The sequence below is a fragment of the Cydia fagiglandana genome, chromosome 8 (assembly GCF_963556715.1).
Source record: "Cydia fagiglandana chromosome 8, ilCydFagi1.1, whole genome shotgun sequence".
NCBI classification, from domain to species: Eukaryota; Metazoa; Arthropoda; class Insecta; order Lepidoptera; family Tortricidae; genus Cydia; species Cydia fagiglandana.
Window position 1 is genome coordinate 5,475,502 of NC_085939.1, and position 27,792 is coordinate 5,503,293.

The 27,792-nt window shown below is 36.6% G+C and overlaps 1 protein-coding gene across 2 annotated transcripts; it reads right to left on the reverse strand.

Moving 5' to 3' along the window:
- Window positions 1-2: 2 nt before the first annotated feature.
- LOC134666538 (uncharacterized) lies at window positions 3-27,060 on the reverse strand. Of its 2 annotated transcripts, none has more exons than XM_063523731.1 (4): window positions 26,662-27,060; window positions 4,550-7,607; window positions 4,320-4,370; window positions 3-352 (listed from the first exon to the last, which is right to left on the reverse strand). In XM_063523731.1, the coding sequence occupies exons 1-4, from the start codon at window positions 26,674-26,676 to the stop codon at window positions 315-317; spliced, it is 3,162 nt and encodes a 1,053-aa protein (XP_063379801.1). In that variant the 5' UTR covers window positions 26,677-27,060; the 3' UTR covers window positions 3-314. The 2 variants fall into 2 exon arrangements, with proteins under 2 accessions (XP_063379801.1, XP_063379800.1); XM_063523730.1 differs by having other exon boundaries at window positions 4,288-4,370; window positions 26,662-27,059.
- Window positions 27,061-27,792: the final 732 nt, after the last annotated feature.

Genomic DNA, 27,792 nt, shown 5'->3' on the forward strand with positions numbered 1-27,792 from the left:
AATTTATGGCTACATAATAACACAGTTTACAAAATATAACCCATTTTATGACAAATCAAAAAGAATACGATTATCGTTCTGTATTCTTCTTAATTTGTCAATATAAAATATCTAATCTATGAATTCGCTATAGTTTGTAGTTTATTGTCTTCATAGTCAATGCGTTACGCACGCACACTTGAACACTTTCACTATAATATATCTCTAATTGTTCACGTTTTTATTCATTTGGTTTTGTAAACTAACCCTATGCGTAACAACACAATCACTGATCGTTCGATTTATTTGTTACACTTTTCTCACTACTGACGTTTTCAGGAGGTTCTGCAGTCACTGTAGTGGGGTGTGTATCCTGAAATACAAAATAAAAAAAATTAATACTCTACTCGTATGTAGGTATACATTACTTTTTCATATGATAGTAATTTAATAAATAGTAGCATTGTTCAGTCCTTCCGTTAGTAGTAGTAGGCTAAGCGAGTAGGTCGCACTGACATTTAAATGAAATTTGTATCATAATATTATCTTTAAGTAGGTAAGTAGAAAGAATAAATTAAGGTGGTTTGCTTTCCATACAAAAAACAATTGCGTGATTTCTGTATGAAACAAAGTTTGACTATCAATTTAGCGCAAATAAACATTCGAAAGTAGACAGATGCACACAAATTTATGTAGTAGGTAATAGTGTGTAATTACTTAATATAACGTAAGTGTTTTTGTATGGGAAGTGAACCACCTTCATAAATACTTTTACACGAAAACTATTTTGGAAATGATCAGTTGAGCCATTAAAAAACGTATCACGTGCAGCGAACACACGCCCTGTTGTTTCTGTGGATTTTAGTCAGTATGTTGTGTTTTTCATATCGTGGGAAAGGACGGAACCCTCTATTAAGGTAAGTACCCCTATTAACGAGCCCATTAAAATCGGCAGTGATTACCGCGGTATGTACAAAAAGGCGTTTTATAAGAAAGCCAATTGACTTTTTTAAAATTTAAGTACACACAAATAAAGCCTTCTCTTTTGACTGTCGAATAAGTATAGCACTAGTAAAGAAACACAAAGTAAATAATTCGAAAACCGGAAACTAACTCATCGGGGGCGCATTATTTGAATGCTCCATACTAACGCGCAACACCTCAAGTAAGCAAACGCGTATTTTATTTAGTGATTTTCATAGTAATGGTGAATATTATAGACATACCAAGACTTTATATCTATTTTGAATTATGATATTTATGGTTCCCAAATAATCAATTTGTGAATATTTGCTTGCCAATAGTAAAAAATAGGAATTTCAAAACCTCGGTGTTGGGTTCCATTTTTTGGTGTGGTTCCTAATTTCGAGGTATACCTCGGTAATAGCGGAAACGGTATTTTAAGTTCAAAGGGTTGTATATTCATATGTAGATACACATTTCCATAACTCTTGATGTTATTGAAATATTTAACCATCTATAAAGCTAAAGAGCTATTAACGTGGTATGAAATCTATTCAAGAACTCTTAATTTTGACTACAGTTTCAAGTACTTAACTGGAGGTTTTCTTAGAAACCATTATATGAGAATCTTGTTTAAATATTGATATAAAAACAAAAGCATGGTTGTCAAGTCTGTTTTATACAATGTTTTATAATATTTAGAACCTTCCATTTTGATTGTATTCAAAATATACACGATGTTTATTTATTTTTATTACTCGTAAATGAGTTTTGCAATAATGTGAATTAAACCGTTTAGCGATGGTTACAAAAGACATCACTCGGTAATATGATGTATGGGAACCTAATACCGAGTAATACCGACCCACCTACAACAGCTTTGGTCGGAAATAAATAGGTTCATAATATAATTATCATAAAACCTATTGTATTATTTTAATTAGAACATATAATACAAAAACATACAATATTAATTTATTTTAACGTGGTAACGCGGCAAGTGTGATGGGCACCTTCGAACTCGCGGAGGTCTGTTAGATTAAAATATTTTAATATTTAGATATATTTATGTTATTTTTGTATGATTTTATATACCACTAACCTTTTGTATAAATAAATTATTTTTATTTTTTTTAACCCTTATCTTGGCGTTGTAACATCCGTGATACATGGAACTTTAAAAAATCTAGCAGGTTCACTTTATTACCTAACAAAATAATTCTGCCATCAATATGTCGAGCTACCCTCCTTACTTATAGAAAAAAATAATGGACACGAGTGTCATTGTAAATTAATTAGTAATAATCAACATGGCACTGCGGAAACAATAGATTTCAGTTCGTACTGGAAGTTTTGCATTTATTTCTTAGATTAGTATATATTTTACCATAATCTACATTTTGATGTATTTACTATCTCTTAGTGCGTACATATTTACAATGCGTTCGAATTTAGAAACATTTAATACACAGAACCTTACATGAAACTGTTATGTATTATATTTGATACAGTGCTAAGAACTCAGAAATGTACATATCGAAAGGATTGTATTACATTTAATACATTGCCAAGTTTTCGTCAAAATAGTTTTACATGATTTTGTAATTTTTTTGTATTTGTGGGGTTACAAAACATGTTTCAATTATTGAATATTAGTTGTCGTATTATTTAGTTATTAAACTTTGATTTTTTTAAGTACTAGATGTTATTTAACTATATATTTGTACGCTGTAGCACTATTGCTACGCCGTAGCCCGTAGCACGGAAAAATATGTGAGTGGCAAAAAATGCCCCCAAATTAAAAAAATATATTTTTTTTTACTTTTATTTATTTGTTTACTTTTCATATTTTACTCAACTTTTTGCTGACGACTTTTTTGAAACTTTACGGGATCAAATTTTCCACCCATGTGATCAGATAATTGTAGATATAATTTATTTTTAAAGGTTTTATAGTCATCTGATGCTTTAGATTGCGTTTAATTAGCAATAAATGATAATTTCTGTTGCATTACATGTTTTATTTTTATGAAAATCTACATTTTTCTTCTAAAAAGTAGGTAACTATTTTGTCGAGTTATTGGCATTGTATCAAATATGATACATATGATTTTCCGAAACTGGAAAATCCTGGATTTTTTTCCTTATTTTTTAATAGTCTAGTATGCTCTATAGGTGACAAAAAACTAAAAAAATGTTTATATTTAAGATATTTTGAGCCTTGCCAAGATAAGGGTTAATAGGTATTTGATTTCCCATATCTTGTATCATTGGATGTTGATGGGTATTTATTTTCTCCTTAGTCATGGGTGTTTTTTATGTATATAAGTACGTATTTATCCATATAAGTAGGTATGTATATCGTCGCCTTGTATCCATAGTACAAGCTTTGCATAGTTTGGGGCTATGTCGGTCTGTGTAAGATGTCCCCTTATATAGACGGCCTTTTTAATTTCTATAATTTCTTGTCCGTCTATAATTTATTAATATTATGTAGATACTCGTATACAGCATGTATTTTTGATACGACCACATATCTTTTATGCAAGTGTAGTCAGTAGGTGTAGGCTCAAAGGAATTAATTTTCATAATTGTTTTACTAAAAATCCTCTTGTTTCTTTAAAGAAAAAAAAAATAATTGAATGTAATGATTGGAAATCAGATTAAATAATCCCTATTATTTATTTAACTACTATTGTCAAATAAATATAAGTAGATGTATATAATATAAATAAGGAACTAAAAATGCGATGGGTTTATCTACCCTCGCAAAAAGGAACCCTTATCCGCGGTATTTGGATAACAATGATCAATTACCACGGTAATAAGCGATTTCAACGTTTTGGTTTTAATAATTATTTTTTTCTATATAATTGGCCAAAACAAGTCCAAAAACCAATGAAATATAAATTTCGATATACAAACTATCATAAAAAAATATGTCTTTGTTCATACAGAGCCAGCTTATATTTCGTTTTTGGCTGTCTTTGTAAAAGTTGCTTAACCCCCTCGTTAATAGGGGTACTTACCTTATGCTTTGTCCGACTCCCACTTGGTGAATTTTTCCGACCCTTAACCTGCCTTCTCCAGTAGTTTCTATGACTCTATGATTATTGATAATATGTTATGTTATGATTAGTCAGTGCTAAACTCATAAATGTGCCAGGATTGTAAGTACATCCATATGTACAAGGGAATTGATTTTATCATTAATTTTTAAAACTATTTATCAATGTTAATTGACTACTTACGAAGTACCGATCTTTGACTTTGAGATACTGTACATACTGTAAGTTGGGAATTCTACACCTAGATTGAAAATTAGTAAATTAGTATGAATAGAACCTCTTTATTGTTAGTGGATATATTCTGAGAACCTTCTGGAAACGATGTACTATTGTTATTCTTCTTATTCTCCAAGTCATTTACTGAAAAAAAATAAGTGTGTTGATATAAAAATATTTCTGTACAACAGATATTTGCCTATAGTAGACAAATATGAGAGTCAAAAATCGAATATAATAAAAATGAAACTAAGTATAATTACTAATTAGCTTTCTTAGTTGGTGCGGAGTAAATTTAATGGAAAACTTAGTTTACAACTTACTTCTTTGATGCCAATTTCTAGAGAATCCATACGAAGAATCGGATTTAACGGATTCTATATTCTCGCCAGTTGTGAAGCTGGGTCTGTTGGAGAATCTGGGAGATTGAAAAGGAAGATTGTCTGAGGCAGATGCCTCGTTATCTAAATTCGTCTTCTTAGACTCAAAAGATGCTATATGTTCATAATCGTGAACAGTCGTATTCTGAGATTCCGTCCATGGTTTTGATGTAACCACGTACACCTTTTCTTTTGTGAGTGGAGATATAGAAGTTTGAATAGTCTCCCATGGAGCAGGAGTAGTGGTAGAAGATCGGAATGATGACGCTGCTGTATATATGTGAAGCTTTTGCAAATCTTCATAATCATCTTTATTTTTGTCTTTCAGTTTAGACCTGCTACTATCTATATTATTATTATTATTTTTGTGTGATTTTGTATTTGAACTTTCGTCCTCAGTTACGGAATGCCGTATACTACTTGATCCTTCGTGATCATAAAAATCATAATTATATATGCTAGTTATGCTAGGCGTCACAGAATTAGTAATCGGACTAATTGTAGTAAAATATTCGTCTGGAATTTGTTTAGCATATTTACCGTTACTACGAGTTCGTTGAGATTGAGTTTTAAAACGTTTAGAAAACTCTTGTTCGGTCCAATCATCGATATTTTGTTGAAGTTTTATAATATCAAAGGGAGGTTCTTTTACATCATACAAGTCGTTTAGTATAGCATGGGTATTCAATCTCTCTGATTCGTAATTATCATTTTCTGTGTGAGATGGCTCCTCTGTTGTTGTACTAGGAGTAGTGTAACTCTCCGTAGTAGAATCAACAGTGTAATAATTTTCTGTATTAGTTGGCACTTTCCTCGCAAGGTAGTCATCTTCAGGAGTTGATATCCATTCCTCTTGGTTCTGTTCGTGTTCATTCGTTTCCTTATTCTGTTGCCCAGTTGTGTATGGTATGATAATTTGAACAATTTTTGGTTTATTTGAATCTTCCTGAGCTGCTGTTGGTTGTGAAAACGCATCACTATAATCGGTTCTACTTTCATCCCAAGCGCTACTAGAGAACGACGATTGTTTTGGTGCCACTGTTGTAGGAATATCATCGTAAATTTCATAATCGTCTACATTTAATGGACCACTTGTAGAAAACACGAAGTTAGTATACTCTTTATGCGGAGCTCCAGGTTTCAGATACAACAATGGTGAATCTATATTCTGTAAATTACTCTCTGTACGATATTTATCAACGTCTTCATCTTTAACTCCTCTTAAATCAGCAAAGTTCTTGTGGTTAGAAGGGTGATTACCGGATATATATTTTAAATCAGAAGGTATATTCGTCTCATATAAATCATTGCCAACCTCAACTCCAGTACTTTCAAAACTAGAATCTTGATTTGACTTTGTAGCTTCAATATGATCTTCAGATGCTTGGGAAGAAATATCCCTGAAACTATCTACTATAAATCCATTAGGAATATTTCTGTAAGCCTTCGATTGATTTGATATTTTTCCGACATCGATATCGATAACTGGCGATTGCACTATAGATGTAGGATAATCTATAGAATGAGTGTATTCGGCAATTGGCAAGCTTTGTTGTATATTAACATTATTTGATGGTGGTTGTACTTGTTTTATTCCGAGGGCATAATTTAAGGGCAAGTTAGGTAGCGGCCGGAATGGTCGAGCATTAAATATTGGTGGTAATGGAGATACGCTCAAGTTCGGTAAAGCAACAGGTTGTAACGTATGTATATTTCGTCCTCTATTCAATGTAAATGGGGCTGGTTTTGCCAGAGCTAATGAATGATTGGGATTTAATCCTTTAGTTCCATCAAGGGGTAAAACTTCAGTCCTTATTTTAGATGATTCCGCTGCAGTAGCCGATACTGGAAAAGGTATATCTGCTCCATACGAACTTGGAATTGGCTCCCCGTATGAATTTTTAAACCCTAATGGAGCGGAAACTTTTGGTAATTGTAAATCCTCGGAAGGAAGAGTGTTCTGTATAACATCTATTTGATTATCTTGAGGCAGGTCATTATTTATTACTCCTGGCTCATAACTGGGAGTCACAGGTAAGTAAGTCGATGTTAAAGGCCTCGGTGAATCATATAGTGGCGCAGGTGTGGAGTAAGTAGAAATAGGTGGACCATAAGTTGAACTGGGTAATCCATACGATGAACTTGGTGCCCCATATGTAGAACTAGGAATATTGTACAATGAACTCGGTTGTCCGTAAGTCGAACTTTGCACATTGTATGAATTACTGACTGAGTTATAAGGTGAACTGGATCCAAATGATGAACTTGGTATAAACGTAGAGCTAGTAGGATTTGCTACCGTATGAGTTGGACTCGGTGGCCCATATGTGGAGCTTAAGAAACCGTTGTTGTTATCTAGGGAAGGTGGACCATAATTTGCATGAGGTATCCCAGTTGATATATGTGGTACTTCCTGATTTTGTGAATAAAACGGCCGTGGTCTAAATTGGACCGCGTTTTGTGCGGTGGGACTCGGAGGTCCATAAGTCGGTATCAAACTTTGCTGCAAACTTTTACCTCCCAAATCGTATCTTATTACTGGAATCCACGGCACTAGATTGCAGGGATTGCAATCTTTTTTTATAGGCGCTATATTGTTATTGTTGTTATACGCAGATACTGCTTCTGTTTCTTGAGAAGGGAATAACCAACCTGAGACTTTTTGGAATAGCGAAGAAGGTGGAGTTGTGAAAGGCTGAGGAGGAGGTACAAAATTAAAATTGTATTGTTTGTAAAAAGGAGCCGGGAATTTGAAGTCAGACGATAGCGCCTGAGGTGGAGGCGGCGGTGGAGGTTGGTAATGATATCCCGGGTCAACATTCTGCCGTTGCGATCTGCTGGCGCCTCCGTGAAACGGCACCGGTTTGATTTGAGACAGTGGCGGCGGTGGTGGCTTCAATAACTCCCCAAATGTCCCCCCGTTCCCGCTGTTGTAATTGTATCCAGTCGAGGATTCGCATTTACTTCTTGAGACCACAGATAGCAGTATGAAGGGGAGTATCTGGAAAAGAAAAAATAATACATTAATTTCCATATTCAATGATGAAGTGCGGGAAGTTATCATCATCTTTATCATCATCGATTGACAAGAACAACTTTTAGAAAATACAGTGAAACACTAGGCGTGACATATCAGAGGCATTGTGGAGTCGGTCCCACGAGCTGCCATTCTTTGCACTTTTCTCTTTTCTCATAATATGCCGCCAATGGACGCAAACAGACGCTACGTTTTTGAATTCAATTATAAACTAGATTTATTTACTGTAAATGTAAATGTGTAAATAATCTAATATAATCATTAATTTTTATCCTTCATGATCTGCGAAATACAAAACTAACCCTTAAAACGATTAAGTTCGACCACACCAGTGCACCGATTACGTGCGAGTATTACTCGTGCATTGAGGGTTCCATATCACTACAAAAGTTCATCAACTATTATAACTTAGAACAAAAAAGAACCGAATGACATCGCTAAACAGTTAAAAATGGCAGCATTTTATGGTCTGAATCAGTTTTACTTTACTACATGATGCTTTCCTATAGCAAATGCGGTGCTCTATTTTTTCCGAGAGCTAATGAACAAGTTAAAAACTACCTGATTATTACCAGTGGTTACCACCACTAGTGACATCCTATTTTTTTTTCTTCATCTCTTACCACTGGGAACGACTAACAAAAAATATCCTAAGAGTTACCACTATTCAATTCAAATCACTTTGATTTTCAAAAAATAAGTTTCTTGTATACTTAAGTATGTTAAATGTTCTAACTGCCGCTCCAAACTCCGCTTATTAAATATACTCAAACTGACAATTTCCATTAGTTCTAGATGCATAATGTAAATTTATCATTTGATTACGAAATGTATCGTATTGGATCGAAACAAAAACACCCATTTAAAACCTGCAGCACGAACATGCGCATGATTTGGCAGCAAGACAAACAGCTATGATCCATTCAAGCCTCGTCCGCGCCCGAGTTTCGAAACTGATGTCTGTCCACGTAAGTACTACATCTGGGTGCATCATTTAAATAAATACGTGAAGAAAAGTGAAATTGTTTGCTAATTCTATTAGTCACGCAGAATTTCCATAATTACACCTCCGGTCAGATGACATCGATTCGGATCGACGTTAGGTCGACGTTAGGCTCTAACAGTAGCAATGCTTGTAAAAAGTTATCAAAATAAGTAATTACCGCAATTCTGAGTAAGCGTTCTTCGCTAAAGGTCATCCCACTACGCAGAACATTAGCCTTCCTCAGTTCACACGATCTTAAAATAGAGAACTTTTACTTAATTGCCTGACAAAACGCAATGCTCTCATAACATAAGGCGCCTTCTCTCATGACGAAAACACGAAAGTGAAAACTGGGTTAAGCGTAGCATTGATTCTGAATGAGATAAGGGTTGATAAGATTGCTGAAGAATCCGCTTACTGCATCTGCACGCTGTAGAGAGCACATGTATAGAGTGACCCAATTAAATGTATGTATAGCACGAAATTCTGAAACGTTGCTAAGTAAAAATATAAATACAGGTACCCAGGTAGGAACACAGGTATTGCAGTGTTAATTACGGTTTACGGGTGTAGACCGTAACTAACACAGCAATATTAGCTTTCTATAAACCGTGTAGGTACATATTGTGCCGTAACAAATGCCAAGTGCATTTTTAAATACGAGTAACTAGATAGGTACCTACCTACTTCCAGCCTTATTGTTTCCTATGGGACTAGGTCAATTTGAGTAAGATACTGAACCTTGAATAGATACAGCCAAACAGTGCTAGCCATCCAAGTGATCCAAGGCTTTACCTACACTTTTTTCCGGGTGTACATAGATTGAAAGCAAAGTTCTCCAGCTAAACTAAATTTTGATAAAATTGCTGTCGATTAAATAAATAATATATGTAAATATCAACTTTCCATACACAGCCAACAACTGAACAGAAGTATTGTAGCTATTGTTTAGCTATTGGAGAATAACAATCAAGTCAAATGACTTCGTGTTTCGTTCAGAGCATTCATACCATCATCATATCGTGACTTCAATCTTGACAGTGGACAATCGTGATCTTTACAAAAGCCCCCTTTTGTTTTTATAACTTGCCAATATGCTAAGAGGTACCTACATTTCTTCCTATATATAAGTATCTGTACAGTCAGCAGCAGAAGTTGATAAGCGGGTGAGATCTTCATAATTACCTTGACGCGCTCTTATTCTCTTAACAATAAAGTCACGTCAAGATTATTTTGAACACCTCGCCCGCTTAGCAACTATTGTTGCTGACTGTATCTACACGTACAGTGGCTACGGATTTTGCAATAGTCAATAGAAAAAACATGAGAATAGAAAAGTACCTATTGAGATACAAACAATGGCCATATTCAATAAGCGATCAGAAGATCACCTATGATGATTAACCATGAATGAACCTTGGAAATGTTAAGCGATTCGTAGGTCATTTGCGAAGAGAAAGTACGGAAATGTGATCATTGAATTTACCTCGCTATTACTCGTGGCGTCTGCAATAGTAGTAATAGTACACGCTACATGCTATGAATGTGATTACCATTCAGCCCCCATCGTTGTGAATTAACTCGAATTGTCTTTGTTATGGTCTAAGTGAGGTTAGATGGGGTAAGAGAAACACTGAGAAAAATAAAGACTTGTAGGGAATCCTCATACTGTTTCTCCTGCCCCATGTTTCTCTTAACGCACATCACCCCCTTATTAACTCTGCCTAACATTCACGAAATTTTTGATTGAATTCCGGTAAGGGCAATTGTGAAGATAGATGTGTTGAGCAAGAGAATTAATTTGTTCCTGAGATCCTGAGTTGTGAATGAACATTTTCTATGTTCTAACTCGTGAGTCCCTATGATAAATAGGATGAATAGGTACATATTCAAAGTTTTATTTAAAATAAAATAATATTTTAACAGAAGGTTTCAAATTCAAACACAAAACAATTGCTTCTTAAACTCGGGATGGTATAACGTCGCCTAATATGTACCCATATCTGTACCCATATAACCCATTATATAGTACACACCCAATAATATTAAACAAATAATGCTAATTATCTTTACTTTTCAAAATCGAAAGCAGTTTACCTAATACAACAACGGTCTCAGAAAACACTCGTACTTTAGGTGTTATTTAGGAAACATTGTATGTATAATTTAAAATGTAATGTACCTATGTTTCAGAGGTAAAATAATAATAATAATGAATAGCACCAAAAAAAACCTACATTTCGAATGGCATTAATGAACAAACAACATCTCTATTATATTTGTTCGCTAGATGTAAAGGTCAGTGGCACCATAAAACGACGAGAGATGGTAGGATAGTTGTCTAGAAAGGGGCAGAGATCAAGCTCGTCCTGTACCTACCTAACTATACCTACAACCTACAAGTGGTATTAAGTCAACGGAATCAAGCACTACGATTAATAAAATACTAAGATTCTAATGTTTATAATTCGATATGTATATATAGGTACATATGGTATAGTTAGGTAACTGTAGTTAAAGTTAAAATATGAAACCTATGTTTTGCTTTGACTGAGATTTGTAGTTTATTACAAAATTACAAAGCGCTATGGTTACGAAGTGAAGCGGAATACCAAAGAGAACTCTAATAGAGTTAGACCAAGAAAAGTCTGCAACGATTTTGATAGCACACGCAGTGCAAGTGGTGCATTTATACGTCATAATTCCATAGAAGTTTGACGTTTAAAATAACACCTACACGACGTGTGCTATTAAAATCGTTGCAGACTTATCTTGGTCTAACTCTAACAGCAGACAATTCATAACGTCACTAAAACATTTAAAAATATATAAACTAAATTAAACTAGTGGCTCTCTAGATAGCATGTTTGCCCATGCTGAAACAAAGACCTTCGCTGACGCTCGGTCGATAAAAAGCTAAAAATTCAACTAAGAAAAAGTTAACTTGAAAATTTTAATATTAGCTGAAAAGCAAGCGTCTATCCTATCAATAAAAATGCTGACCACGATGAAGTAATACTTAAAAAGAACAAACAATAAATATTTAACCTGGCTATATCTTACGCAAACGTCCCATCACGATACGGAAATTCGACAAAGGCTGATAGAGAAAACAATCGGGCTCATGACAAGCTTATTGTTACGGTCCTTTAGTGGGCGATATTGAAGTGTTTGTAAACAATGGAGGCTCATCGCTTTTTACGACGACAAATGGGGTGGGAACGTCCGGAGAGAAAGCCTCTTCGTGACTGAAACAGCAAGCTCAGACGAAAATGTCCCGCCTATTAATCTTTCTAAGTATGCATATTTATGTAGGTATACCTAATAGTTTTTATTCATGTATATGGTACAAAAACATGCCAAAAAACAACTTAAAATTACAATTATACTAAATACAAACTATTTTAAAATAAAACTAAACTAATCTAAAAAAAGCCCCTGTGGCAAGGTTCCCAAAATGCTGGCTGCTTTACCCCGCTGAACTGCCAGACTGAAGCGTTGAGCGAGGTAACTGCCAGCTCTTGGGTCCCCAGTTGCGTCCCTGAGTCTCTTTGAAAATTATACCTTAGGTATTTGAGATTTTTGAGTTCAATCATGACATAAACTGCTACGTTTCCTGTACCATCGCCTACGCTGTAACTGTACATCGATGGACCTTATGCCTTTTGTAATAAGGTCCACCGATGTACAGCTAGGAGTGTTGCTATTTGTACGTGTACGTTGGTAAACAAGTTTTAAGTTACCAAACCGGGAGGTAAATTGGAATATTATCTATCCCGATGAATCGCAGTCGATTTTGATCGGCTACCAGCACATGTTTAACCATAGATGCGCTTAATTTAAAACAGATAATATACACCAAGCAGCAACAATGGTTACTTTGCAATTTAACTGCTAGCTTCGATGGATCTGTTACGTATTTCGAAGAGTTAGTATAAGTATGTTCATTTTGGCTACTTTTCAACTCATCTATACTGATAGTTACATTTCGCCAACTTTATGTCATTTAACTTTATTTTTCCTTACTTGCCAATGTTATTAAATTGACCCATTAACAGTCTCTGTTTGTCAATCTATAGACAGTCGTAGATAAAAGTGAAATGACAAAATTAAATTTATTGAAGTTTATTTATTTACCAATAAAACATAAAATACATATTATATTTCTTCTGCTAAATAAAATAACATATTTATCTAAATGTTATATGTGTGTCTTAAAAAGTTAATAAACTTTAAAACTTATTGAATAATCGAACTTTAGACAGCCTTTCTAAGCATGTTTTTAAATCAATGTCACCCAGCAAATAATGTTCCGTAATTTTCGATGTTCTTTCATCTGTAACCCTGTCTTTCAGTTGTCGTTTTCTGCCATAAGCATGTCTACAATAAACTTGTTACGCCAAATCGAACGTACGAGTACAATGGTGTTTTAGTTACTTGAAATTTCGTACTTTAACATGCAATACATATATGCATCTAAAAGTAAAAATGATGTATTTATACAAGTGTCTCAATATATAATTTGTTTTCTATTTGCCCAGCATTTTCTAACCATGTGTTTGGAAATGTTTGCATAGGTATATTAGGCGTTTCATGCCGAATCTAATTTAAATTTTAAGTACAGTTTGTAAAATATTACGGTAAAAGTTTCGAATGAAAAGACTACTGATTTGACCGATATACATTTCGGTATCTATCTAACATTAATTTGTTTAGCTCGTGAATTCATTAGTTATCAAATAAATAAATTATTTACGTAATTAATATGTCCATTTCTCATTCTTGAAGTTAATTTAAAAATACATACTTATACAGTATCCCATAAACGTAAAAATAAGCCAAGTTCTCAGTTGCCACCAAAACATTGGAACAAGAACAGGATTTTAAACTTTAAAACTAAGATGAGCAATATACAGGATGCAATTTTAAATACTAGGCATACTCTGCGTAGTAAGTAACTTTATTGCTGAACAACTTTTATTATGGGACCAATGCCAAAACCGCGAAAAAAAGATTTGGTTGTCCCATACAATAGAAATCAGCGTCATCACTATAATATGTATTCTCATTTCTTTTATTGATTTTATTTCTTTTCCTTTTGTAAGAATTTGATATGTTTTCTGAAAGAGCTATGTACTCACTGAGTATAATTGCATGAATTCTATAGTAATTTAAATTTGATTTTTCTTAATTACTCGTAATGCATGTTAATTATAAGATGTAATAATGTTTTGAAAAGATATGTCCCGCCGAGTTTGTTGCCGGTCGCATATTGGGATACCCTCCTCCAATTGAGGGGGGATTTAAATCTTCTCGGGGCAGAGGTGTACGGTTGGAGCCGGTAAAGGTTTATTTGACGTTCATAAGCGCATTGTAATATGCCTACTTGAATAAACTATTTTTTATCTTATCTTTATCTTATCACAACAGCCGGAATGCATGAAAAATTTACAGGAGAGGTTAGCTAGTTAAATAGAGCTCAACGAGGGTGCGGAGCGTTAGCCGCCAACGCGCATAGTAACACCTCTGGAGTTGCAGGCTTCCATAGGCTACGGAGACTGGTTACTATCAGGCGGGCCGTATGCTTGTTTTCCACCGACGTAATATAGATAAAAAAATACTTATAATTAGAATTACCTATAATACCTTTTAGCGGTGGGTTCTCTGTTTACTCTGACAAAAAAAATGCACGTGTGAGAATTTATGACGGCATTTGTTATTTGATTGTTATTCTTAAAATAACTTGGCCGGATACACTACCATGTTTCCAGATACTATGTACGGGCATGTGCCTGAACGTCATTAGCTCGGAGCACCTTTGAGAACGCAATCGGTTTTAGGGTTCGGTAGGTTTATGGTTTTTCATTTAATTATGGATATCTTTCCTATCACGGAACAATGGTGTTCCGGAAATTTGGGAGGCGTGCAGGAGCCGAAGCCAACTAGTAGAGGCCATTTTGACACTTTAATGAGATGTAAAGGGTACACACACTGCACGGATGCTGCCCTTGCCCGTGGCATGGGACGCACGCAGAGGCACCCAGCGGGGCTGTAAAGACTATCAGGCGTGGATAGAAATCTAAAAATTAACTAGGTTACTAGGCTATTGGATATAAAACCGGACGCCCGACTATTAAAATGGTATAGGTAGGTACTAATAATTCTGGATATTATTAATGAGAGAACGAAGAGAGTCTGAATTTTCTGGTAAAAACATCACGTCTTACAATAATATCAATATTATTCACGAGTTCGCTGACGCCTTCATTGATGGTTATTTTTGATGAGTGAGAGATCCTTTAAAAACGCATTGAACAACCCTAATAGGAGTAGTTAGACCGAGTAGCTATACAAACAAGGTAAGGTGTATTCGGGTAATACCGAATGTCGGATAATTCCGAAATTCAGATGAAAATCACCCTTAATTCCATCATAATAAAAGTCTCTTTTCGGAATTATCCGACAGTTTTCGACATTCGGAATTACCCGAGTAAACCCTACCTAATTGCTGAGTACCTACAAGTTGTCGTAAGCAAATCGTTAAAAAAATAGTCACGAAATAAAAACCAAGTTTACACTTGACCAGTTTTGTTTCTAAATACACTTGAGATAATAGCGATACAATATATCAAAAGTTGATTACAGTGTTGTGAAGTAATGCCGATGAGATTGAAAGTGAATTCCACTCTTGTGTCTCGCAGTGGGTGTCCCTTACTGGACGTTGCGTAGATATGTGAAAACCTGTTCTTTTTAGGGTTCCGTACCCAAAGGGTAAAACGGGACCCTATTACTAAGACTTCGCTGTCCGTCCGTCCGTCTGTCACCAGGCTGTATCTCACGAACCGTGATAGCTAGACAGTTGAAATTTTCACAGATGATGTATTTCTGTTGCCGCTATAACAACAAATACTAAAAACAGAATAAAATAAAGATTTAAATGGGGCTCCCATACAACAAACGTGATTTTTGACCAAAGTTAAGCAACGTCGGGAGTGGTCAGTACTTGGATGGGTGACCGTTTTTTTTTTTGCTTTTTTTTGTTTTTTTTTATGTATTATGGTACGGAACCCTTCGTGCGCGAGTCCGACTCGCACTTGCCCGGTTTTTTTTTTCTAATCAACAAGTCGGCCTATTCCATGTCGATCTGACATTTGATAATATATTGATGCCGATTCGGTTAGCTTTAATTTAAAAAAAATCTAAACGAAATGAATAAAAGTAGGTGAAGATGCAAACATGCGTGATATTGTAAGTTGATACTCGTATGTGTAATTGTAGGTTTATGTATGAATTTTGGTCCATCGGTTTTTTTTAATTGATATTTTCCAATTTTACAACTTGCCTTAAATAATGTTAATTTGTTTGCAACTGCAATGGCGTAACTGTGCACCATAGACTAGGAATCCTCTAAACAGAGTTTAGTTTAGAGCAATTATTTCATGCAACCGATGATGCCAAAAATGCGGGGGTGCGCGGGACGAGGTGAGCGAAATCCCGTGCCGTGATTGGTCCATTCAAAGACACGGACGTCACACAAAGACACTTTCGACTCGAACATGGAGTAAAATTACCGTATGCGTGGCAGAGGGGGTAGCGCGACTCTGCTCAGTCTGGAGGATGTTTTGTCTGTGGCTGCAGCATTGCCGAAGCGGGAAAAGGGCAATATCACTTCTAGATCAAATGAGTCACAGTTGAAGGATTGAACATTCCAATCGAGACAGCAACGCAGCAATTTATCAAGCAAATTATGAATGACATCTTATGCACTGCAGTCGCAGTACGAAGGTTCCCGTGAACTTTGTAACGATAAATTAGTCGATTTCCCAAATGACAAGCCATGTTGATGGGCAAACTTATGTGTTCATGGCGTCGAAAGTAAATGGGAACACGTACATTAACGCCACATTGAATGGGTGATTTTCGATGTCAGGGTGAAAGGTCCACGACGGCGACTAATATTTCGTCGTCCGTAACGTCACGAGTTACGAGAATTACAAATATTACGAGTATTACGGTAATTCATTCACGCCGTAACGAAACGGAAAGTTAAGAGACAATATAATGAACAACTATTAACATTCGAACATTGTGCAATCATGCGTTATCATTAAAATAAAGGATTAATATATGGGACTACTTTTTGAGCAGCTTTCAAATCAATTAAGCCATTTAAGTCTGTATTTGAAAGCTGCGTTAAACATTAAACCGTTAAAAGTCATCGCTAATTGCAATCGCATCAGTTTTTTTAAGAAACCAGTTCAACAACAAAAACAATTAGGTATAGGATATGAATTTAAGGGATTAAGCAAATTATGAATTACATAAACACTAGGGACTGAGCAGGGCACATCTGCCGAATGTACCCAGAACGCTGGGCCAAATTAGCAACGGACTGGATCCCACAGGATGGATCTCGGGGCAGAGGAAAACCCAAACGGAGATGGCGGGACAACTTCGATACATTCTGTGTGAAGTGTGCATTAGACAGAGACAAGTGGCGGGAAAGGGGGGAGGCCTTTTCCCAGCAGTGGGACACTATGGCTAATTAAAAAAAAGGAGATGAGATATTCGACTTTTCCCTAAAGTTGACTGATAGAGAATGCCTCATGGCGTTCAGTTCGCCTTTTGTACACTAAGTTTTTCTTTTGTGCAATAAAGTAAAAATAAATAAAATCATGCTATCGATTATAACTCTGTATGCCGTATACAAGCCTCTTAAATAGAATTGCAAGCTGTTTGAAAGAAATGCTGCAGGTATGTCACGGACGTTGCAGTTCGCTAATTGTATAACGATTAGCCGGTTGTTGCTCGCGACCGCGCATGCGCGTGCCACAGATGAACGCGCGTTTCCGCACTTTGTTTTCAAGTTCCATATTACATTGAGTTACGACAAGCGCCGTAATAGAGGAAGCAAATCGATAAGTACGATTCTTACTGAACGGGCGATGTCGGAGCGCATTTCACATTTTTACTGCCGCAAGCCGGTCGGCTGCTCGCGGACGCGGTCGGCTCTGGACGGATACCATCGCTTCAGCCATAATGTATGTATAATGTTATAGGCACATTGAAAATGCGCTTCGGCGCGGCCCGATTCCAGCCGGTCGGTGGGAAACGTCCAGTGAGCTGCGAAATTGCATGGAGAAATTATGAATGAATTCATTGATAAAGTCACCATGCACTTTTACGGCTGATGGTACTATATCCTGTGAGTTTTGAAAGTGACGCGGTAATTTATATTATAAACAACCACTTAACACTCACGATTTCAATAGTTTAATAATCTAAATGACTTATTATTCACGCACATAAACATGCAGTAATAATTACTTTAATTATAACCATTGCAAAGTATGACCTAACGTTTTTACAACAATCGAGAGACGCATGTTGTTCGTGGGAATGCGATATTTTTTAAACAGTTTAGCATTAAGTCGTTCTCTACTACGATATTACTGGTTGGGAAAATGCGCTTTCACGAGGTTCACGATGAGCGGGGTTCCCAGCGATGATGACGAACAATGGCTCCGAGCACTTGGCTGACCTTAACGGAATGTGACGCGAGATATGGATAATTTGCCCATTGCATTATTTAGCTATGGAGATTGCATCTGAGCTATGATACGGGAATTGACTGTGACATTGAAATTCGCTTTGAAATTGTATGCATATTAGTCGTTACTTAGCTAGGCCACAGAGCAGAGTGGACGTGTTTTATCGTCGGTAGAGTCAGACCGCGTTTTGTCTGCAGTGATTCTGATAGCCCACGCAGTGCAAGTGTAATTTCAAATGTGAAACTTCTATGAAATTATGACGAGTAAATAACACTTGCACTGCGTGGGCTATCAAAATCGCTGCAGACTTTCCTTGGTCTAACTCTAGATAACTGTGCGATACGTGTCACAGTCTAAGTGGAGCACTAGAAGACCAGAGCCAACATTCGTTAATTAAATATGAAACAGTTATATCTAAAAACATTACCTACTTATATATATCATAAGTGTAACACGTAAAAAACGAGAACCAAGTCTGTTGGTTTATTTTGTACCTACTTATCTAATTATTGAAGTAGGTACCTATCAAACAACTTTGACATAAATGTTTACCTTATTAGTTAATTAACATTAAGTACTGACTTAAATATTTTTTTATATTTATTTAAATACTGAGATAGATATTCTTACTATTTATTATAAGAAATCATCGTCGATAAGTAGTAAGTACCTATAAGATTTTATTTCTATTCTAATATGTAAATTAATATGCCAACCAAATACTATGATAAGGATCACAACCTATTTTAAACAGTCCGCAAATTATCGATGTTTTTCCGCTACCTTGTTCTAATTATGTAGTTACTTACATAGTTTAATTTAATCACAATTTGTAAGTCACATTGTAATACCTACTATGATTGACATCCAAGCAGGCCAAGCAGCCTACCCTACCTACTTAATGCGCTTCAAACTTTTTTAACTATTTCTCAGAAGTGCGAATTTAGCATGCATTAGGTTGACGATTTAAAACCTATATATATACATATGTATAGGTCGCCTTTGAGTTTTTTCGTATTAGGTTAGGTAATGGAGAATTTGAATCCAAGTTTAACTCGATGCCCATCATAAGACCCTTTACGCTTGGAACGCCCTGTAAAGTATACTTCCCTGTAATAAATACAATTGCTATAAAAGTCTGTTCCGTTCCGAGCACATATTTCTAATGTTATTGTTTCCGTCCATTGTGTTTCATGCGGTTTTTGGCACATTCGTGAGGTTTTTTTTGGGTTCTGTAATGAATATTACTGAATCTTGCAACATACTTATACCATTATTCATCAGTAATTTCATTCATTAAATCAAATAGTTTTGTACACTTTTATCAGCATAGTAATTGTTGTCTATTTCTGCAATATCCAACTGACTTTTGTCAAAAATCAAGTACATATATAGATAGAGCTCTAATAACATGCGTAAAACTACTCATAAACTAATTTATAACATGTAGGCACATAACTAATACACTTCCTTATTGCGTAATTATTTTCCATTTCGTCTCAGCTCATTTCGTATCGGATAGTAGGTAACCAAAATTCGGAAATGGAGTGGAAATTTGCATATTTACTTTGGACGTAATCCTCATATGCATAAACTAATAAACAACATAGTGTTTGTGCAACACTCGTCCGTCAAAAAGCCGGAACCCTTGAAAAAATGCATCGTAACGTGATAGAGCGGGTAAACGCTGGGCGCACCGAAATGGAAAGTGCGTGTAGTCAAGTATAGTGTTAGCGCATTCACGTAGAAAACCGAAATGTGTTCCAGTGTGTTACGCCTTTAATTTAAATACAGAAAGAACATGATGTCTATGTCTATTTGTATTTTTTTAGGGTTCCGAACCCAAAGGTTAACAATGATCCTATTACTAAAACTTCACTGTCCGTCTGTCTGTCTGTCACCAGGGTATCTCATGAACCGTGATAGCTAGACAGTTGAAATTTTCACAGATGATGTATTTCTGTTGACGCTATAACAACAAACAAGTAGGTACTAAACATACGGAACCCTAGGTGGGCGAGTCCGACTCAGGTTTTTTTTTAATGACGGATTTTTTATTATTATTATATAACGGATAATTCTCGCCAATGTAAGTTAAATATATGATGGAAAATAAATTAGGAAAAAGTAGTGTCATCGGGCGACTTGTATCATTTGGAGACCTTCCCTGGACTCAATGGTCAAGTGGGTAAAACGAAATCTCATACCGAACGCAGGTAAGGTGTATTACATCCGTTATATCAATAAGTTTATGTATTATGTAATTAGTAACACTCGTATAATGAATCTGAAAATAATCCTGTCGGGCTTTTAAAGTTTTGAAAACAAAGGTTTTTTTTTTTATTTGTTTCATCAAAAGTATAAAATCAGCATAAATGCAATAAAATCAGCATGTACGCACGAGTAACCTCCACTACATTTTTTTGCTATATTTAATTGATTATACACATGGTCCTGAAAGAATGTTTGATTACACATTCAAGTTGGTTTTGTCATTGATAATTTGACCAATACTGATTTATTTTTCAAACCTTCTATTCACACATCGAGTCGTGTGCTTTATAAATAGTTTGAGCTTACAATCACAAAGCCTCAAGCACGTTTGCCCCATCACTTGTTTGCTCAAGTGGACAGTCGCGGCGGAAAGCAGATAGAAATGTTTACTCTTACCTGCATTTTATTTCTTGCCTGCCTTTTTTCCGACGTACGAAATAGATGCATGCGTTAAGTGAGAGCGACCTTTACGGGCAGGTTATCTACGTTCGGATTCACACTGCACTCCAGCATTAAATACTGCATCCGCGTTGCTGAGCAGCATTACTGCATTCAGAACATCGATATTGATTTCGACGCGAAGTCTGCAATTCTGTATATGAATCTGGTGAGTATTGGCTTTTAGTTACAGCATAATGTTTACCAATGATACAGCATTTTGACAGGACACTATGTTAACACTTTCTTTGAGAGTGTACTCGATGGCACTCAGAGCCGGTCGTGAAATAATCATCCACGATGTTTTTCCTAAGTTTCACTCGTATGATTACATGACGATTACTTTACGATGCCTCTTAATGTTTTTTGATGTTAAAAGCCTATATTTTAGACAGGATAAAATCTAACAAATTAGTAACAAATTATTTGTTAAATAGTTAATACATATTCAAAAATTCTAATCATCGATTACGTCAATCCTACCGATAATCTACAAGGTACCTGTTACCAAACTTTTAACGAGTTTATGGATGGAACCTGAGTAGCACTAATGTTTTATTACACATACCATTTAAAGTTACGTTTCCGACAACTATCAAGTTTTAAGGTAGTTTTTATCAGGCTTTTAAAAACCTCGTTGTCGACAAAAAACTGGGCAAGTGCGAGTCGGACTCGCGCACGAAGGGTTCCGTACCACAATGCAAAAAAAAAAATAATTTGGCCAAGTCCGAGATAGCTCGAGGCATTTAGTGTTCCGTACGGCTACCATCAGTTTGGCATTGACATAAACGATATCGTGAACGTAATTTACTTCCTATAGGTATATCTCTTTCGCACTAATATGTCAGTACGAGCGAGATGCATAGAAAGTAAATTACGTTCACGCCCACGGTAGCGTTTATGTCAATGCCAAACTGATGGTAGCCGTACCGCTCGCATCGTTACATTTTACAGAGGTTGTTTGCCTGTTTTTAGGATACCGTATTCAACTACATACACAGAACTATAGTACAAAGTGTCTAAGTGCGAAGGCCGAAGACCGAGCTTTAGCAAAATGTCATCGCTTTAGCACAGAGCAATAGTACAAGTGTCTAAATGTGAAGGCCAAAGGCCGACCTCCGCGTAGCCCGAAGGCCCGAAGCGTCCAGGATGTCAGTGCTTTAACACAGAACAATAGTACAAGTGTCTAAATGCGAAAGCCGAAGGCCGAGCTCCGCGTAGGGCCGAAGGCCCGAAGCGTCCAGGCTGTCAGTTCTGTGTTTAACCACTGACATCTTGCAGGCTTCGGGCCTTCGGCCCTACGCGGAGCTCAGCCTCCGGCCTTCGCATTTAGACACTTGTATTAATTACCTGTGTTTAGAACTGACCTCCTGGATGCTTCGGGCTTTCGGCCCAATGCGACTTCAGCGTTTGGATCTTGCGACTTAGACACTTGTACTTAAAAATACTTGGAAAAGTTACGGGAGGCGCGCGTCTGTCGGACGCTTCGGATCTTCGAATCGCTCCTTCGGCCTTTGCATTTAGTTAGATTCTTGTACTATTGCTTTGTGTTTGAATGCCGAAGTCGAGCATCTCGCAAATGCTTGATGTATTATAATAATTTAGAGTAAGGCCAAGCACGCACCACGATTTTTTGTCCTGCGATAATTTTGTCGCAGAAATGCAACGTATGTGTTTATATGTTAGTGCGCGCATATGCGACAAAAAAATCGCAGCGATTTTAAAATTGTGATTTGTCACATTTTTCCGCGATTGTTCGCGACGCGATTGTCGCAAAGTGAATTGCAGCATGCGGAGTTGTATGGCCCCGCGCGCACTATGATAATAAAATCGCAAACCGGCCGGACCTCAGTCGGCATTTCGCTCTCCAAACCCCAAAATCTCGGCACCTGCATCTCCAATGGAGTCTCAAAATGAGACGCTAGATGTTGACCATTTAATTATGGAAATAGACGGGGATCGCCTGTGTGTTATAAATGCTCAAAGTCATACAGCAATCGCATATTAAAGACACGTTTCATGACAAGCAACTGGTACGAAATCCATGTTGAGAATGAACAAATTAATCGTCGACTTTTTCATCGCAGTGCGCGCAGTGAATTTTCTGCGATATATTACAGCGCGATTCTAAAATCGTGTCGCAAAAATTAATATCGTGGTGCGCGCTTGGCCTATAATACCTTAAATGTATACTCCTTCAATTTGAATTTAGAACTCATTATTATTTTTTATTTGATTTTGTTTATAGTTCTATGCCATATATATAGACTTTAATATTATTTAGAACTGCTAAAATACAAGATCGGCTTACTTTAAATATTTCGTCAATTTTACCTTTGTTTCTAAAAACTGTGATATTTAACTGTCATATTCATACTATTAATGTCTTCCAAAATTATTTTCTCGAAACAGGACTGAGGGGCTACCGCGAAAACCGAAATTCGCAATTTGCGGGGATCTTTCTCTTTTACTCCAATGAAGGCGTAATTAGAGTGACAGAGAAAAATGCTCGCAATTTGCGAACTTCTATTTTCGCGGTTATAGCCCTGAATCTTGTTGCTCACCGATCCGTTCAAAAATATACATAAGTACTGAATATAATTAATAGATATTATAATTATACAATTAATACAGAAATGTAATGGTACTTAATGAAAAGGAATATTGTGTATATTGTTTCGACGAATCAGATACTCTCAATAAAATCTATACATATGAGGCCAAAGCTGTTCATAAATATTAAATGACTTTATTATCTCTATACGCCTTACTAACTCTATGTGTCCTATTGTGGAAAAAAAAAACACAACGACAGTCAAGAACGGAATTCTTAATTTGAATTTTTCAGATTTTTGAGTCCATTGGTTGGAAAGCCCGTTCGAAATTGAAACTTATTTGCAATATAATAAGGTCGTATTTTGTACATCTCTCTCATACTTATAGTAGGCTATTGAGATAAAATTAAATATCCCACAAAGATAAGCAAGCAGAATTAAACTTTGTGTCAAAGACATAAGTCATAAATTTCAATGCCAAAGTTTTAACTAAGGATGTTTCTCGCCTAATATGAATTGACCAGTGTAAGCATCAGTTAGCTAGCCCTAAGCAACCAAAGGTCAAGCTGCAGTTGAAAAACTAATAAAGATAAAGTTAAGCTGATAATTTTCCCGCCGTCTCCATGCTTCTTTAAGTTGGGTATTGACTGGTCAGCTGCCTGTTAGCTATAGTTTTCGCGAAAATCGCCAGGACAGAGGTGAAAATTTTTGTATGAAAACTTGCAACTTTAAATGCATTTTTTGACGAAACTATTGCAGTCTAAAATGAAGTCAAAATCAGTCCATCGACTCAATTTTTTGCAAGCTTTCTAATGGTACCCCACACGATTCTTACAAATGAAAAAAGTTTCAGCCTACCCCTCTCAACCCCCTAAATTTCCCCCTTTAATAAGAAATAAGCAGTTTTGACTTATTTAAAATATGAGTGGTGGTAATTGCTATAACTGTTCCAAATTTTAGGTATCTATGTCAAACGGTCTCTGAATAAAACGTATTTAACTGATTTGCAAGACCGAAGTGATCCCATAAGTGTTCCGTAAACAAAGTTTTGTACGGAACACTAACAAAAAAAAAGAAAAAAAATGCGGTCACCCATCCAAGTACTGACCACTCCCGACGTTGCTTAACTTTGGTCAAAAATCACGTTTGTTGTATGGGAGCCCCATTTAAATCTTTATTTTATTTTATTTTTAGTATTTGTTGTTATAGCGGCAACAGAAATACATCATCTGTGAAAATTTCAACTGTCTAGCTATCACGGTTCGTGAGATACAGCCTGGTGACAGACGGACGGACGGACGGACAGCGAAGTCTTAGTAATAGGGTCCCGTTTTACCCTTTGGGTACGGAACCCTAAAAAGGGTAGAAAATGTTTACATTAGGAAATAGCTCGTTAGGAGAGCAGTGAACACTGTTTACAAAAATGCATTATCGCTTTTTTACGCCTCGGTCTCCTGTTATTTATTTTCTTACAAAAACTTTTTGAACACGTTTTGAGTGGGTGAATTTAAAGAGAAGGTCATACGTAGCAAATACATAATTATTAAACGAATCTTTCAACACAATACAATAATAATTTTTTTACGGCATTTGTGCTAACCTCTATTGATTGTGACTGCTGTGAGGTATAATTTTAACCCTTTACCAGGCTAAGGGATATATATTTCCCACATATGGCCCTTCAAACCAAAGTAGAAATTTTCGGTCAGTAAGACTGACATTCGATTCTCAATTTTGAACAGTCAGCCTGGTAAAGGCTTAAATAAATCAATAGGTACATTTATTAAATGTTGAATGTGATTTATATTGGAATAAATCAATTAATTTAGAAAATGTCCAAAGTCATTGTAACAATTAAATGCGAGCATACGATCTCAATAGTACATTGTGTATTAAGGGCGGGAAATAAGAAATTACGAACGAGTGTCAATTTTAAGCCCGACGCGAAGCGAGGGCTTAAAATGTTCACGAGTTCGGAATTTCTTTACCGCCCGTGGCACACACAATGTTTTTCATCACACTTGTAAGGAAAAAGGAGAATTAATAAAAACAAACTTCTGTATAAAACACTTTTCCGCCCTAGGGCGAAAATTTCAATTTCCCGCCCGCAAGCCCTACGTGTAAATAAGTGTTTTTCATCACACTTGCTCGGAAAAGATTTTTTCCGCCCTAGGGCGAAAATTTCAATTTCCCGCCTGCAAGCCCTACGTGTAAATAAATCTTTTCCGAGCAAGTGTGATGAAAATTCTATTACGTTATTGTGATGACGACCACAGACCACACCATAAAAGATGTAAAACAAAAAGCTGCGATAAACCAACTGTAACGCTACGTCTTACGTAGGCGAACAACGCGCGAACGCGGCGCGGCGCGGCGCGGCGAAAGCGGCCGCCGCCGCGCCGCGCCGCGCCGCGCCGCCTGACATTCGCGTGCAAATCGCGCCGCACCGCGTTCGCAACGAGATCGCTTACGTAGGACACTTCTATGGGCATCAAAGGATTGATTTCGCCGCGCCGCGCCGCGCCGCGTTCGCGCGTTGTTCGCCTACGTAAGACGTAGCGTAAGCTTCTGTTAGCTGCTGTCGAATTCAATGTGTACAGTCGACGTCAAAGATATGTTTACACTTTTAGCATTATTACAAAGGAGTAAGGTACAAAAGTGTAAACATATTTTTACGTCGACTGTACAAAGATCACTTATGTGATTGGACCTGGTTTTGTAATGGCGACAAGTTACAATTTTAAATGTCTATTACACATGATCATTTTTTTTAGAAATTTATTGCTTAAACCTTTGTTTGACTGGTGCTGCCAGTTTTATGTGCAGTAAAGTGGCATATATGCATACATACATACATACAATATACCTAAGTATCTAATCGAGACAAATTAAAGTAATTCAATTATTTATTCCCATGAGAAAAATAAGATACAAATATTATATATAAACATTGTAGAAGACCATAATAAAACACCACGTTTTATTGCTTCAAAAATGCAATTAATAAGTTCATATCTCCCTCGAGCATCAAAGCTCAATCTTTTGTAATAAAACAATTAAAAGCTCCATTTCCATACTCATCTGCATTATAAAGCAATTTAGTCAGAACCAGCTCTAAATCAATTACTTGGTGTCTTCACGGAGCTCAGTGATATACGAGTATATCTCGTTAAAATTGTCAAAAAGTTATAAAGTGAACAGGAAACATAACTCACCGGTGCGACGGCCATGGTATCCGCTTATCTAAGAGGAAGGACCCCGATCACTCTGTTTGTTCTATCATCACTCAACTTTCACTAGGAAACCCGGCATCACCTCAACTTGGTCATATTTTCACAAAACAGTTTATCCCGAACACAATTACACTTATAAAGTCATCTCATTACGTGCGGTCGGTCGTATAGCGGCCGGGGAATAGCGGGTAAAGCACAAAAGAGTCAATCGTTCCCACGTGAGAGAAATGCTCGTTCATGAACAATGACAGAGGCTGCGCGCGAGTCGAAAGGTGGGCAAAAACAGAATGAGTGTGGCATGAAGCGCGCGCGGCGATGGGGCGGGGGCGGCCGATACCTGCTGACCCATTTCAACTGTTTCCACCACCGATAATTGGAATTCTAAGCCCATCGATCCCCGGCGATGGCCTCGGTATTGGCTTAACAGTCGGAATCGCAGTGACTACGTCCGATTTGGTCAAGATAAGTAGTTCTGATACAATCATAAGAACACGGACGAACTATTTGTTTTTTATTATGAAACTATGAGTTAATACACAACTTGCTGTACTTAATTCTTTGGCTGTAGAGATGATCAGACGATGGCATCAAGGGTTGTGTAGATAAGACATTATATATATATATGTAAATACTTACATGGATAACGTATAAGATGTATGTAACGTTAAGTAGGTTGGTACCTACTCTATGTCCTCATCTTCCCCATTTCTATAATAAGACCTTAATACATGTCAACTTTTCCCCGAAATGACTATTAAAGCTCGTCCTCTATTTTTGTCATCGGTTTTTATTTTAATGCGATGGGTCCTCTCATGGTCTAAGAATGCAACAAAACTGCAGGTGTGTTGTCATCGGTGGCGCGAGCGCGGGCGCATCGAGCTCCAGGATGCTTAGCCACGGTGCCACTCGTTAACGTGACGTGGTGTAGCGTAGTCATCTCTCTCTATCCTCCTTCATCTATCTCTTCCGACAATTTAATGAAATGTCAGCCTTGTCATATCATGCGATGCTCCGCAAGAAGAGCTAGCACCCGCCAGGATGTACAAACTTTAGAATTAATTGAATCTAAAAATTGTCGGTTAATGGGTCAAAAAGATGGACTAAATACTTGAC